The sequence below is a fragment of the Salvelinus alpinus genome, chromosome 2, assembly GCF_045679555.1.
Source record: "Salvelinus alpinus chromosome 2, SLU_Salpinus.1, whole genome shotgun sequence".
In the NCBI taxonomy this organism is placed as follows: domain Eukaryota; kingdom Metazoa; phylum Chordata; class Actinopteri; order Salmoniformes; family Salmonidae; genus Salvelinus; species Salvelinus alpinus.
Genome location: NC_092087.1, coordinates 93,108,790 through 93,124,854, shown reverse-complemented (window position 1 = coordinate 93,124,854; position 16,065 = coordinate 93,108,790). Strand labels below are relative to the sequence as shown.

The 16,065-nt window shown below is 41.8% G+C and overlaps 2 protein-coding genes across 2 annotated transcripts; both read left to right on the top strand.

Moving 5' to 3' along the window:
* The first annotated feature begins 3,214 nt into the window (after positions 1–3,214).
* On the top strand, positions 3,215–7,556 carry LOC139568277 (GTPase IMAP family member 7-like). The gene is made up of 4 exons (XM_071390028.1): positions 3,215–3,314; positions 4,855–4,944; positions 5,728–6,436; positions 6,999–7,556. The coding sequence occupies exons 2-4, from the start codon at positions 4,863–4,865 to the stop codon at positions 7,213–7,215; spliced, it is 1,008 nt and encodes a 335-aa protein (XP_071246129.1). The 5' UTR covers positions 3,215–3,314; positions 4,855–4,862; the 3' UTR covers positions 7,216–7,556.
* Positions 7,547–11,657, top strand: LOC139568275 (uncharacterized). The gene is made up of 2 exons (XM_071390024.1): positions 7,547–9,790; positions 9,830–11,657. The coding sequence occupies exon 1, from the start codon at positions 7,547–7,549 to the stop codon at positions 8,744–8,746; it is 1,200 nt and encodes a 399-aa protein (XP_071246125.1). The 3' UTR covers positions 8,747–9,790; positions 9,830–11,657.
* Positions 11,658–16,065: the final 4,408 nt, after the last annotated feature.

Genomic DNA, 16,065 nt, shown 5'->3' with positions numbered 1-16,065 from the left:
GGGGATGGGCCATGACCTAACTACGCCGACCCATTGCTCCTCCATCTCCACTCCCTCAGTGGATATGAGGTAGCCCAAAAAGGACCCGTACTGCTGGAAAAACAAACACTTCTCTTGTTTAACATATAGATCATACTCCAACAGTCATCCCAGCACAGACCTGACTAACTAGACCCAGCATGTCCCGAAAAACGTTGTTGAGAAAGGCCTGGAAGACTGAAGGAGCATTAGACAGGCCAAAAGGCATCACGGGATACTAGTAATGGCCCGTGGTTGTGGAAAAGGATGTTTTACATTCATCACCTGAACGAATGTGCACCAGATTGTAGGCGCTCCTCAAGTCCAGTTTCGTGAAGTACTGCGCACCGTGCATTTGTTTGATGATGTTTGGGATGAGGGGTAAAGGATAGCTGAACTTGATGGTGACATTATTCAGAGTTCGATAATCACTGCAGGGGCGCAGTCACTCATCTTTCTTTTTAACAAAAAATAAGCTTGAGGAGGCTGGTGACGTAGAGGGGCGGATAAAATTCTGGTGGAGGCTCTCCTGTACGTAGGTCTCCATTGCCTCGGTCACCGCATAGGAGAGGGGATAGATGTGTCCACTCCGGAGGGCTGCATCAGACAGCAGGTCAATGGCACAGTCCCAGGGTTGATGAGGAGGCAGGCGTGTAGCCTGGGTCTTAGAGAAAACCTAGTACCTAGTATTCCTCCGGTAACTCCACTTGAGGGGCGTGGTCTGGACATTCCACCATGTTGGTGTTGACAGACACAGCCAGACACCTCCACTGACACTCCTGGGTTGGTGCAGGAGAATTCCCTGGCTTGTCACCTCCTCGCCTATTTGTGGATAGATGGCAGTTCGGGGAGAAATGACCCCTTTCTCCACAATAGGAGCCGAGGTCCAGATTCCTCCTCCTTCTCCTACGCTCTGCTTCGGGCAAACATGCAGAGCCCAGCAGATGTAGCCATAAGCTCCGGATTCTGCGCATGTCTTCGTCGGGACCGCAGGAGGTTGTCCAAATGAATCGCCATGCTGTTGAGCTGGTCGAGTGCCACGTTGTCATCAGAGCAGGCTAATTCAATCTGTACCTCCTCCTGCAGTCCGCTGCGGAACATGGTGACCAGAGCCGACTCATTCCATCCGATGGAGGCCGCGATGGTCAGGAACTCCAGGGCAAACACTGAGGCAGTCCTAGATTCCTGGTGTAGTCGGAGTAGGCGCTCATCCCCCTCTTGGCTCTCCACAACATGATCAAACACCGAGTAGAAGAGGAGGATGAAGTACTCGTAGGACTCGACCTCGGGTCCTCCCATTTCCCAGACCAGTTTAGGGCTCATCCGGTCAGTGCCGAGATGACGGTGGCAACCCTGTCTCTCCTGGAGACAGCCTCGTCGTAGCGAGTGAGGTACAGGTCGCATTGCAGAAGGAATCCCTTGCATCTCGCTGGCGTGCCGTCAAAGCGCTCAGAGAGGGACAGGGGTATTCAGCAGGCCGGCTCAGATGGGACGGAGGCAGGTCGTGGTGTGGGGGCTGGTGCCGGAACCGGTGCTGGAGACTGGAGGCACTGCACACCCCTTCACGACGTAGGATGGTTGCCAGCACGCTGTCCATGGAACTGCCGAGTCTGGATAGACAGTCCTCGTGATGCTGGACTGTCCCTGCGATGGTCTCCAGCTCGGCCTTTCCCGCTGTCTCCATTAGATGGGTTGGTTATTCTGTCACGTTGTCTAAAGATTGGAGACATGCGCAGGAATACGTAATAGGGTTTTTTATTTTCTCCACCCAAACAACAGTTGTAGTGTTTGAGAGATAAGCAGCATGTTATTATGCACACCTGGTTAACTTCTTGGTGACAAGGGGGCGGTATTGAGTAGCTTGGATGAATAAGGTGCCCAGAGTAAACTGCCTGCTCCTCAGTCCCAGTTGCTAATATATAACATAGTATTATTAGCATTGGATAGAAAACACTCTGAAGTTTCTAAAACTGTTTGAATGATGTCTGTGAGTATAACAGAACTCATATGGCCGGCAGAAACCTGAAAAAAATCCAACCAGAAAGTGGGAAATCTGAGGTTTGTAGGTTTTCAACTCATCGCCTATCGAATACACAGTGGAATATGGGTCATGTTTCACTTCCTAAGGCTTCCACTAGATGTCAACCGTCTTTAGAACCTTGCCTGAGGCTTCTACTGTGAAGTGGGGCCGAATGAGAGGGGAATGAGTCAGAGGTCTGCCAGCAGCCACGAGCTGGTCACGCGCATTCACATGAGAGGTAGCTCCCGTTCCATTTGCTTTTCTGAAGACAAAGGAATGATGGCAGGCAATGAAAAAAAGTCAGATGGAACAGGGTAAAAAGTAATGTCACAGATTTAGCAGGTGGTAACACGTGGAATTGGTTTTAATAAATCAGCAATCAGGATTAGACCCACCCATTAAACATTTTGTCATGAGGCTGAGAGAAAACAGTCATGTGTTTTCAACATACTCTTATGTAGGTGTCATAGCTAACCATAAAATAACTACAGTGGTCGGTTCTGTGGGTTTTAAGTCTTATGTAGGTGTCATAACCAGCCTTAAAAGGATGCAATATATGTTACAAACGGGTCTAAATATATGTCATGACAGTGTTATGACCATATTATGACATGACATGATTATGACCGTGTCATAACATGTTATGATGCTAGGTGTAAAGTATAGTGTTACCATTTTAAGTGTTTCTATAATCCTCTATGTGAAAAAAGAATGGTGAAAAAACGATTGGAACCATTTCCGTGTTTGACAGCTGAGTTTTATGGGGATTATGACTCATACTGTGGTAATCTATGGAGTTGGAAGGAGAACAAACAGATCTGGGACCAGGTTAGACAAGTATAACATTATATTTGAAAATGTAGTTTAATTTGTTATTTAATTTGTAACCTTTTTCTCCCAGAAGGAGACGTCTATGTTTTTCATTTTACCCAAAGATGTGGCCTATCTTCGGATTCTGGCAAGCAGCAAAGTTTAAAAAGCGACACCCAATCAGAATTCAGATCCTACCTGTCAAGAGTAGAATAATGTTTGCCTAGCAACACTCTCTCATTGGCTAGAAATGACTAGTTGCTGGGAAAATGAAACTTAACAGAATGTAAGGTGCAGCACATTGGGCGCTTTAGTGTCGCATTAGTTTTAGACCATTCCATTGGTCGTTGAGGTAAATCTCCACCCACCTGGGTCACCTGGCTATGCAAAACCAGCAGGACCACTGCTTCAGCTCTCTGTGACAACAGCAGACAACACTATACAGATCCGTGCAACCACACTAAAAGTGAGTATTCAACTTAACTACCTTACTAATTAAATGTTGTACAACAATCTACTCTACAGTATTTGAATAACTGTAGCGCAATATTAAGTAGACATTTTATTGATACCAGGTCTGTTAACATTTATGCATAAATAATCATATGATTGCATTACTTATCATCAAAATGTCAAAACAAATCATGTAGCTGTTAGCAATCACATTCTGCTATATGTGTGTATTCATACACATGTTTTAAAATTATAGAACAGTGAAAGTAGACAGTACAGTAGGTTTGTATTTATACATTCTGCTATACAGTAGGTTTGTATTTATACATTCTGCTATACAGTAGGTTTGTATTTATACATTCTGCTATACAGTAGGTTTGTATTTATACATTCTGCTATACAGTAGGTTTGTATTTATACATTCTGCTATACAGTAGGTTTGTATTTATACATTCTGCTATACAGTAGGTTTGTATTTATACATTCTGCTATACAGTAGGTTGTATTTATACATTCTGCTATACAGTAGGTTTGTATTTATACATTCTGCTATACAGTAGGTTTGTATTTATACATTCTGCTATACAGTAGGTTTGTATTTATACATTCTGCTATACAGTAGGTTTGTATTTATACATTCTGCTATACAGTAGGTTTGTATTTATACACGTTTTAATATTGTAGAACAGTGAAAGGAGAAACATGGTTAAACTTTTACCTGAAACATTGACCTTGTTTAGTGCAGAGATAGTGCAGTAGACTGTATCTTGTTTAGTGCAGAGATAGTGCAGTATACTGTATCTTGTTCAAGGGGGGCGATCTTGGGTCAACAGCCATCTTATAGCAGGTTGTTGCTGTGAGGGACACACCTGCAGGTTTTTGTCAGTACTGACTAATGCTTCGAACACACCGACAGCGTCGTTGCATTTTGGTACACCAGAATTACATTCATTTCCAATGAAACGCTGCATTGGCCTTGCAACATTAGCAGAGGCAGATCGAGAGTTATACGTTGCGTTCATCAACCATTGGTTAACTGACAGATTGCTGAAACACATGATGTGGTTAGCTGATATGTAAAATACCTATCCAGGCGTAGTAAGATCTGGTGTCGGCAACGTCTGAGCAGAGGAACAGAGGAACACGTACTTTGTGTTCAGACACCTCCTGATTTACACGTTGTTTGTGTTCACCTCTAACTGGTCTATCTGGTTTTAACAGCTGCAGCCAGGCAACGGTAGAATAATAACCATGTTTAGAATGTCATTTGATACGCATGTGAGTACGTTATGTTCACCTGATGTAGGCTACTTTGTTAAGGAATGTATTGTGTTTATCCACAGTTATACCACATATCATCACTCTTTTTATAGTTTATAGTTTAATCGTTTTTATTGTTTGAAAGTCAAATAGCTGAGAAAATTATAATTTAGTTCACCCTCATCTATAAACGTTGGAACTTTGCAGAACACTGCATGAGTCACCGAAGAAATGTGGACTTTTTATTTTGTAATGAGGTCATTGTCTGTTTCCATGTTTTTGATTGGCTGCAGTTGTAGTAATGGCACGAGGAAGAGGAAGGACTCTGAGGATTCTGTTCCTGTTGACACTCTGTCTGCAAGACTTCACTGGTGAATGCCAAGGTACAGTACACACACACACACACACACACACACACACACACACACACACACACACACACACACACACACACACACACACACACACACACACACACACACACACACACACACACATACACACACACTTGATGTTTGTTTGTTTGTTTGGATCACATTATCTTTCCCAGAGGCAGCAGATTATTTTCCTGGGGTCAACAGAAATCACAAAACATGACAAGTAACTAAACACTGATAGACAAGGACAGTCACACAAATACATGTATAAATAGATATAATAATAATAATACAATACAATAAAAATAATTATGATTGTGATTGTGTTCCTGCCATTCAATGAGAAGTTGCTTAATCTTTTATTTATTTATTAGGGGCGGCAGGCAGCCTAGTGTTTAGAGCGTTTGGCCAGTAACCAAATGGTTGCTGGATCGAATCCCCGAGCTGACAAGGTCCAAATCTGTCATTCTGCCCCTGAACAAGGCAGCTAATTTACTGTTCCCCGGTAGGCCGTCATTGTAAATACGAATTTGTTCTTAACTGACTTGTCTAGTTAAAAAAACGTTAAATAAATAAAAAATCCTTTTGGATTTGGGGACTGTGAAGAGACCTCTGGTGGCATGTCTTGTGGGGTATATATGGGTGTAAAAGCTGAATGTTATTTGATTATTTGACTAGAAGAGAAACAGTTCATGTCTCATCAACCCTCAACCATGAAAGACACAGACACACACATTAGCCTTTTATCAAGACACTATCAACTCAAGCACTTCTTGTCTGTTTTCACAGATTCAGAGCAGCCCTCTGACCTGAGGATTGTTCTGGTGGGTAAGACTGGATCAGGGAAGAGTACAACAGGAAACAGCATTCTGGAAGGAGATGCATTTACAGCAAAGTCATCTCCAGTGTCTGTGACTGTACAGAGTGAGAAACAGAGTGGAGTGGTGAATGGGAGGAAGATTGATGTCATCGACACCCCGGGGCTCTATGACACAACACTGTCTAAAGAAGAGATGGAAAGTGAAATAGTCAGGTGTATAGAAATGTCAGTCCCAGGACCCCACGCCTTCCTGCTGGTGATCAGACTGGGTGTGAGGTTCACAGAGGAGGAGCAGAACACTGTGAAGTGGATCCAGAAGAACTTTGGAGAAGAAGCCTCTATGTACACCATCTTGCTGTTCACACATGGAGATCAACTGGAGGGTAAATCAGTCAAAGGGTTTCTGGCCGAGAGCCCAGAGCTACGGAAACTCATCAATATCTGTGGGGGCAGATATCACTCCCTAATCAATGACAAGAGAAAAGACAACACTCAGGTTAGAGAGCTGCTGGAGAAGATCGATGAGATGGTGGAGGACAATGGAGGGAAACACTACATCACTGAGATGTACCAGGAGGCCCAGAGGAAGATCGAAGAAGAAAAGCTGAAGAGGAGGAGGCAGGAAGAGAACAAGAGAGAGAGAGAGAGAGAGAGGACTGTGGAGGAAATTCTAATCAGGTGAGAGAGACTTTAATTTCTTCAAATAATTATCTTTTTTATATTGTTTAATTATTGCAATAATGAAGCTGGTCGACCGCAGACTCTGATCCACGAGCAGAATTGAGCTACAATACTTTATAGCGAAGTCCATCCTCCTGGATGTGCATGACAGTCAACAGATGTGTAGAATTATAAAAAAGTTACATTGTGATATCAAGTAACAGACAACAAGATTTACATTGCACCAGGTTTCTGTCTCTAGGTCATTTACTGCTTGTTTATACATAAATACTAATGTAACATAGACACTAGGTCCTTCCCTCAAATGATGAAGTCCAGAATGAATCTGCCATGTTGGAGAAATAAACTGGAGGGAGGGTCTGCCAGGCACCGGTAGACAGGCGCACATACACTAATCATGGAATGGAATGCAGTCTTGAGGTTTTATCACCAAATCAATTGCCAGCCCAAGCTTCAGAAGCTCAACTCAGTCCCACAGACACAGATGAGACAGTACTAAGGAACCTTATTCGATGCATAAACAGTATTAAAACATAATCTTGTAATTTCTCTACCATAGGATGCAGGAGGAGGAAGAAATAAGAAGAAGAGAAGAGAAATTGAATGACTGCAAGTGGTCAGCACTTGCCAGTACGGCTGCATTGGGGTTGGGAGCCATGTTCAGCTCTCCATGGTCGTTAACAGCAGGGGCTACATTAGCCGCTGTTAAAGGTTATGAATGCATGGGCACCTATTTCAAATCAGATAGTTCCAACTCAAAAGACCAGAAGAAGTAAGATTTCCACATCCACCATCTCAGATTGTTTTGAAATTAAGATTCATTATGGTGTTATATAATATAAATATAATTTGATCTCTGAGAAATTAAGCTAATTGATAGGATTCATATACTATTTAATAAATATAGTACCAAACATCTGATCTGGATCCCATTTTTCCCCAACAATGATTAAGAACAAAGAATGGTCAAAAGCCTCAGATCAGATGTTGGCTATTATTTCACACTAATGCCTTGTTATCTGGAGGGCGGCCATTTGCATCTCCCCAATGGTCCACATGTGGAATCCGTAACCATGCCGATATCGTGGACAGTAATGGTTTGAGAACATGCCAAGATTTGTAAGATACATACACATTACCAGGTACATACACATTACCAGATACATACACATTACCAGATACATACACATTACCAGGTACATACACATTACCAGGTACATACACATTACCAGGTACATACACATTACCAGATACATACACATTATCAGGTACATACACATTACCAGATACATACACATTACCAGATACATACACATTACCAGATACATACACATTACCAGGTACATATACATTACCAGGTACATACCCATTACCAGATACATACACATTATCAGGTACATACACATTACCAGATACATACACATTACCAGACACATACACATTACCAGATACATATACATTACCAGATACATACACATTACCAGATACATATACATTACCGGATACATATACATTACCGGATACATACACATTACCAGGTACATACACATTACCAGGTACATACACATTACCAGATACATACACATTACCAGATACATATACATTACCAGATACATACACATTACCAGATACATACACATTACCAGATACATACACATTACCAGATACATACACATTACCAGATACATACACATTACCAGATACATATACATTACCGGATACATATACATTACCGGATACATACACATTACCAGATACATACACATTACCAGATACATATACATTACCAGATACATACACATTACCAGATACATACACATTACCAGATACATACACATTACCAGATACATACACATTACCAGATACATACACATTACCAGATACATACACATTACCAGATACATACACATTACCAGATACATACACATTACCAGATACATACACATTACCAGATACATATACATTACCAGATACATACACATTACCAGATACATACACATTACCAGATACATACACATTACCAGATACATATACATTACCAGATACATACACATTACCAGATACATACACATTATCAGGTACATACACATTACCAGATACATACACATTACCAGATACATACACATTACCAGATACATATACATTATCAGATACATATACATTACCAGATACATACACATTACCAGATACATATACATTACCAGGTACATACACATTATCAGATACATATACATTACCAGATACATACACATTACCAGATACATACACATTACCAGGCAACTCTTTTTGTTTATATTTACAATTTAGGTCAGCTATGTTAGCCTATGGAGTCCCTTGGGAAACCCAACTACCAAACCATTCAATGATGGGATTTATAAATAAATGATCTGGGCTCCTGAAAGGACTGATCTCTATAACATACGTGCTATATATGCTAACTTCTGTAAAGTGGTAAAACATTTTAAAAAACTCCTCCCCCTTGGGGGTGGCAGATAGCCAAGACATTAGAGCATTGGGCCAGTAACTGGAAGGTTACTGGATCAAATCCCTGAGCATACAAGGTATAAATGTGTTGTTCTGCTCGTGAACAAGGCAGTTAACCCACTGTTCCCCAGGTGCTGAAGATGTGGCTGTTGATTAAGGCAGCCCTCTGCACTGCTCTGATTCTGAAGGGTTAAATGTGGAAGACACATTTCATTTGTACAACTGACTAGTATCCCCCTTTCCCTTGTTGTCCCAACAGGGTTTCACAGCCTCTGGTCCCATACTAGAATACATTTACATGTGTGGTACTTTAATAACCATTTAGCTTCAGCTGGACAATTATTAGAAAGGATAAACTCTGAAAATGCATATCATTCTACTATAGTCCTCTAGTCACATTACCTTGTAGAGAACGATGCACTAACAGACTCACAGACTCTATCTTCATTTCCCCATTTGATGTCTATGATGTACTATGTGCTATGATAAAGAGTGTAAATATATATATATCCATAGCTGATTCACATAATCCTTCTTACTCTGCACCACTGATCACAGAACCATTGAACTATATATTATAACTTGATAGTTGTTTCTGGTGATGTCCTTAAGAACTGTAAAGCAGGACATGTCCTCCCACTACATAAAGGAGGAGATCCTTCTGACTTAGATAACTACCGTACAATTTGCCAATTATCTTACCTTTCCAAAGTTCTAGAATCCCTGGCCAACTGTCAACTAAGAACTGTTTAAACTTCTCACTCTATTCTTAATGTGAACCAATCAGGTGTTAGAATCCCACTATATTCTTAATGTGAACCAATCAGGTGTTAGAATCCCACTCTATTCTTAATGTGAACCAATCAGGTGTTAGAATCCCATCTATTCTTAATGTGAACCAGTCAGGTGTTAGACCTGGACAGAGCAGGTTCAGCTGCTACACTTGTTTTAGATGTTCAACTACTTTGATCAGAAACATGATAAAGACTTGGACACTGTTGACCATCACACTCATTTAAAGGTTGACTGAAATAATCCTGAATCAGGCTTGTTGAAAGTGGTTTGAGAATGATCTGTCAGACAGGACTCAATGTGTGATTTCTGATGGTGTCATGTCCAGTTTCCTGCTACTGGAACCTGTTCTCTTTACTACTAATATAAATAATATTGGTTTATCTGTTAAAACTTTTAATATTCATCTGTATGCAAAGTGGGATTATGTTTTAAGACTAGATCTTGCCTCTCCCTAATAGCAGATTATACAGTCAACTTTCCTGACAGTTCTTGACTATGGTGACACCATTTATCAGATTGGAGCAGCCACTACTCTTAAACCTTTGGCTGCAGTCTACTATAGTGCCCTTCACAGGTGACAGGTTTAATACTCACCACTACATCCTGTATTAAAAGGTTGGCTGGCCCACATTAAAGTCCCGTAGATCTCTTCATTCCTCCCTTTTTGTTTACAAAGCTCTACTACAGCAGCTTCCAACGTACCTACTGTGTTAATAATGTATGAAGGAAGGAGCCACCAAAGCCGCTCGTCAGATTAATTAACTCTTGAGGTCCCTCTGGTCTCCACCAATTTAGGTAAATCCTCCTTTAGTTTTATTGCCCCCATTGTTGGAATAACCTACAACATTCCTTGCATCTTGTTTCCCTGGAGCCTCTAGTGCAGGTTAGGACTCTGGTGTTGAATTATTTCAATGAAGGTTGTATTTTACCCCTTTTTTCTCCACAACTACGATCTTGTCTCATCGCTGCACCTCCCCAATGGGCTCGGGAGGCGAAGGTCGAGTCATGCGCCCTCTGAAACATGACGCACCAAACCGCGCTTCTTAACACCCACCCGCTTAACCCGGAAGCCAGCCTCACCAACGTGTCGAAGGAAACATTATTCAACTGACGACCGGGGTCAGCCTGTAGGCGCCTGACCCGCCACAAGGAGTCGCTAGAGCGTGATGAGCCAAGTAAAGCCCCCCGGCCAAACCCTCACCTCACCCGGATGATGCCGGCCTATTGTGTGCCGCCCTATGGGGACTCCCGATCACAGCCAGTTGTGATACAGCCTGGGATCGAACCCGGGTCTGTAGCGACACCCCTAGCACTGCGATAAAGGGCTTTATCGCAGGAGGCGGATTGCAGTTCTTTTGATTGATTGTGGTGGTTTGTATGGTGAAATTGTGGTGTTGAGGTTGTTCCTTATTTTTATTCTCCTCGTTCTATTTGTCATGGTAATTTTTCTTCCTATTTGGGAGAAAATGTTTGTATTCAGTGCACCATTGGGAATGAGACCCTGGTCTCAACTGGGCTACCCTCAATAAGTAAAAGTTAATAAATAAAAAATGTATAAACAACTATTGGAAGGTCTTGTCACGCCCTGGCCTTAGTTATCTTTATTTTCTGTAATATTTTAGTTAGGTCAGGGTGTGACAGGGGGGAAGTTTGTGTTTTTGTCTTGTCTTGGGTGGTTGTAGTGTCTAGGGGGTTTTGTTAGAGTGTATGGGTTTGTGTTGAGTGTAGGTATCTAGGTATGTCTATGGTTGCCTGAATGGTTCTCAATCAGAGACAGCTGTCATTCATTTGTCTCTGATTGGGAGCCATATTTAAGGCAGCCATAGGCATTGGGCTGTTGTGGGTAATTGTCTATGTGTAAGTTGCCAGTGTCTGCACTTATTGTTTGTTATAGCTTCACGATCGTTTGTTGTTTTTGTAGTAGTTTGTATAGTGTTTGTTTTTCGTCTTCATAATAAAAGAAGATGTATTTCTATCACGCTGCGCCTTGGTCCTCTCTTCCAAGTTACGACGATCGTGACAGGTCTTATTCTGAGCTAACCATTCAAAGAGTATGGTCCACAGATCTAATTGAATCTGAACAACCCTTTAACTGGAACAGAATATGGAAAAATATGGCATCCTGTAATCTGAACCATCAATTTATACATTGTGTGCAACCCAATCATCACCAAGTTGTACCAGGATGCTGGTGGTATGAACGAAGGCATGACTGGTGGAGCAACGTTTGGAATGCTGCTTTGAGTCAATGACTATTATCATTGTGACTCTTATCACAACCCGTGTCAAGTCACTCCAGTTCACACTGAGCGTAGGAGTAGTCCATCACAACTAGTCCCCACTGATCTTTGTCTATAGCGTCTGCTGAATTCAAGGCAGCAATGTTGTTGAGAGCAGTCCATTGCTAACGTTATATCTTTTTAAAAAGCTGCTCAGTATTTTCACATACTGAGCAGTTCACATTATAGACAGAAGCCAGCTACATGGCAGACCAATCCGAACTCATCTCTCGGCATATCCAGCACAGCCATTATCTCAGCCGATCATGGCTAGCGGGAAGGTTCCTGACTTTTTCCGTGGCTAAACCGACTAGGCTCTTATTTGCAGACATTCAAGTTTGTTTTTAAAGGCATTTCTGCCAAACAAGCAGTGTGGTAGCTAGCTTCTTGAATCGGGTCACATATGAACATTCTATCATTAATGAGCTCGAACAGATAAGAGGATTTATCCTGATTTAAAAACCCTCACATATATCCTCATCACAAGGGTTGTGTCAATTTAGTAACTCTATCACAGATCACGTTTTGTCCAACAGATCACATTGGTGTCCGGTTACTAAGCAAATGTTTCGTAAGCTAAACTGACTGTTACACACAAAGAAATAGGATCCGGGTACACAGGCTACGTTGTCACACCTTTTACTGGAAATTACATTAGAAACACACCTCGTGGTGAGAAGGACGTCATTCCATCAAAACACACCTCGTGATGAGAAGGACCTCATTCCATCAAAACACACCTCGTGTTGAGAAGGACGTCATTCCATCAAAACACACCTCGTGATGAGAAGGACGTCATTCCATCAAAACACACCTCTTGTTGAGAAGGACGTCATTCCATCAAAACACACCTCGTGATGAGAAGGACGTCATTCCATCAAAACACACCTCGTGATGACAAGGACGTCATTCCATCAAAACACACCTCGTGATGAGAAGGACGTCATTCCATCAAAACACAGCTCGTGATGACAAAGACGTCATTCCATCAAAACACACCTCGTGATGACAAGGACGTCATTCCATCAAAACACACCTCGTGATGAGAAGGACCGTGAGGGAAGTCAGTGCATCATGTTGATGACTGCAGAACAAAGCAGACATTTCATACACCTGTGGTAAGAGACAGGTATCTAAATAGGAAGGACAGTCTGAAACACATCAGCACATGTGGTAAGAGACATGTACCTAAATAGGAAGGACAGTCTGAAACACATCAGCACATGTGGTAAGAGACATGTACCTAAATAGGAAGGACAGTCTGAAACACATCAGCACATGTGGTAAGAGACAGGTATCTAAATAGGAAGGACAGTCTGAAACACATCAGCACATGTGGTAAGAGACAGGTATCTAAATAGGAAGGACAGTCTGAAACACATCAGCACCTGTGGTAAGAGACAGGTATCTAAATAGGAAGGACAGTCTGAAACACATCAGCACATGTGGTAAGAGACAGGTATCTAAATAGGAAGGACAGTCTGAAACACATCAACACATGTGGTAAGAGACAGGTATCTAAATAGGAAGGACAGTCTGAAACACATCAGCACATGTGGTAAGAGACAGGTATCTAAATAGGAAGGACAGTCTGAAACACATCAGCACATGTGGTAAGAGACAGGTATCTAAATAGGAAGGACAGTCTGAAACACATCAGCACCTGTGGTAAGAGACAGGTATCTAAATAGGAAGGACAGTCTGAAACACATCAGCACATGTGGTAAGAGACAGGTATCTAAATAGGAAGGACAGTCTGAAACACATCAGCACATGTGGTAAGAGACAGGTATCTAAATAGGAAGGACAGTCTGAAACACATCAGCACCTGTGGTAAGAGACAGGTATCTAAATAGGAAGGACAGTCTGAAACATATCAGCACATGTGGTAAGAGACAGGTATCTAAATAGGAAGGATAGTCTGAAACACATCAGCACATCTGGTAAGAGACAGGTATCTAAATAGAAAGGACAGTCTGAAACACATCAGCACATGTGGTAAGAGACAGGTATCTAAATAGAAAGGACAGTCTGAAACACATCAGCACATGTGGTAAGAGACAGGTATCTAAATAGGAAGGACTGTCTGAAACACATCAGCACATGTGGTAAGAGACAGGTATCTAAATAGGAAGGACAGTCTGAAACACATCAGCACATGTGGTAAGAGACAGGTATCTAAATAGGAAGGACAGTCTGAAACACATCAGCACATGTGGTAAGAGACAGGTATCTAAATAGGAAGGACAGTCTGAAACACATCAGCACATGTGGTAAGAGACAGGTATCTAAATAGGAAGGACTGTCTGAAACACATCAGCACATGTGGTAAGAGACAGGTATCTAAATAGGAAGGACAGTCTGAAACACATCAGCACCTGTGGTAAGAGACAGGTATCTAAATAGGAAGGACAGTCTAAAACACATCAGCACATGTGGTAAGAGACAAGTATCTAAATAGAAAGGACAGTCTGAAACACATCAGCACATGTGGTAAGAGACAGGTATCGAAATAGGAAGGACAGTCTGAAACACATCAGCACATGTGGTAAGAGACAAGTATCTAAATAGAAAGGACAGTCTGAAACACATCAGCACATGTGGTAAGAGACAGGTATCTGAATAGGAAGGACAGTCTGAAACACATCAGCACATGTGGTAAGAGACAGGTATCTAAATAGGAAGGACAGTCTGAAACACATCAGCACATGTGGTAAGAGACAGGTATCTAAATAGGAAGGACAGTCTGAAACACATCAGCACACGTGGTAAGAGACAGGTATCTAAATAGGAAGGACAGTCTGAAACACATCAGCACCTGTGGTAAGAGACAGGTATCTAAATAGAAAGGACAGTCTGAAACACATCAGCACATGTGGGATGTGTCACAAATGGCACCCTATTCCCTTTACAATACTTTTCACCAGGGCCCTAGAGCACTACTTTGACCAGGTCCCTAGTGCACTACTTTGACCAGGGCCGTAGAGGACTACTTTGACCAGGACCTTAGTGCACTACTTTGACCAGGGCTCTAGTGCACTCTAAAGTGAACTAGGTGCCATTTGGGACAAGCCTCACAGGTACCTCCCACAACACAAACCCAATGGGGAAATGTAAGTTCCCTAAATCTCGTATTCAACATCAACACATTATTTAGCATATTTAGAGTTTCTGTAATACACATGATATACAGTGTTCTATTTGTGACACTCAAGGTGCAGGTTTATAGTCACTAGACTTGTTATGGTTTGTTCTCATATCTGTTGATATAGTGAATGACACCAGAGCAATAGAACTCAGAGAAGACCAGATAGAACTCAGAGAAGACCAGATAGAACTCAGAGAAGACCATATAGAACTCAGAGAAGACCAGATAGAACTCAGAGAAGACCAGATAGAACTCAGAGAAGACCAGATAGAACTCAGAGAAGACCAAATAGAACTCAGAGAAGACCAGATAGAATTTAGAGAAGTCCCGATAGAACTCAGAGAAGACCAGATAGAACTCAGAGAAGACCAGATAGAACTCAGAGAAAACCACAAGAACTCAGAGAAGACCAGATAGAACTCAGAGAAGACCAGATAGAACTCAGAGAAGACCAGATAGAACTCAGAGAAGACCAGATAGAACTCAGAGAAGACCAGATAGAACTCAGAGAAGACCAGATAGAACTCAGAGAAGACCAGATAGAACTCAGAGAAGACCAGATAGAACTCAGAGAAGACCAGATAGAACTCAGAGGAGACCAGATAGAACTCAGAGAAGACCAGATAGAATTTAGAGAAGTCCCGATAGAACTCAGAAAAGACCAGATAGAACTCAGAGAAGACGAAATAGAACTAAGAGAACACCAGATAGAACTCAGAGAAGACGAAATAGAACTAAGACAACACCAGAGAAGACCAAATAGAACTCAGAGAAGACCAGATAGAATTTAGAGAGAAAATGTTTGTATTCAGTGCACCATTGGGAATGAGACCCTGGTCTCATTTGGGCTACCCTCAATAAGTAAAAGTTAATAAATAAAAAATGTATTAATAACTATTGGAAGGTCTTATTCTGAGCTA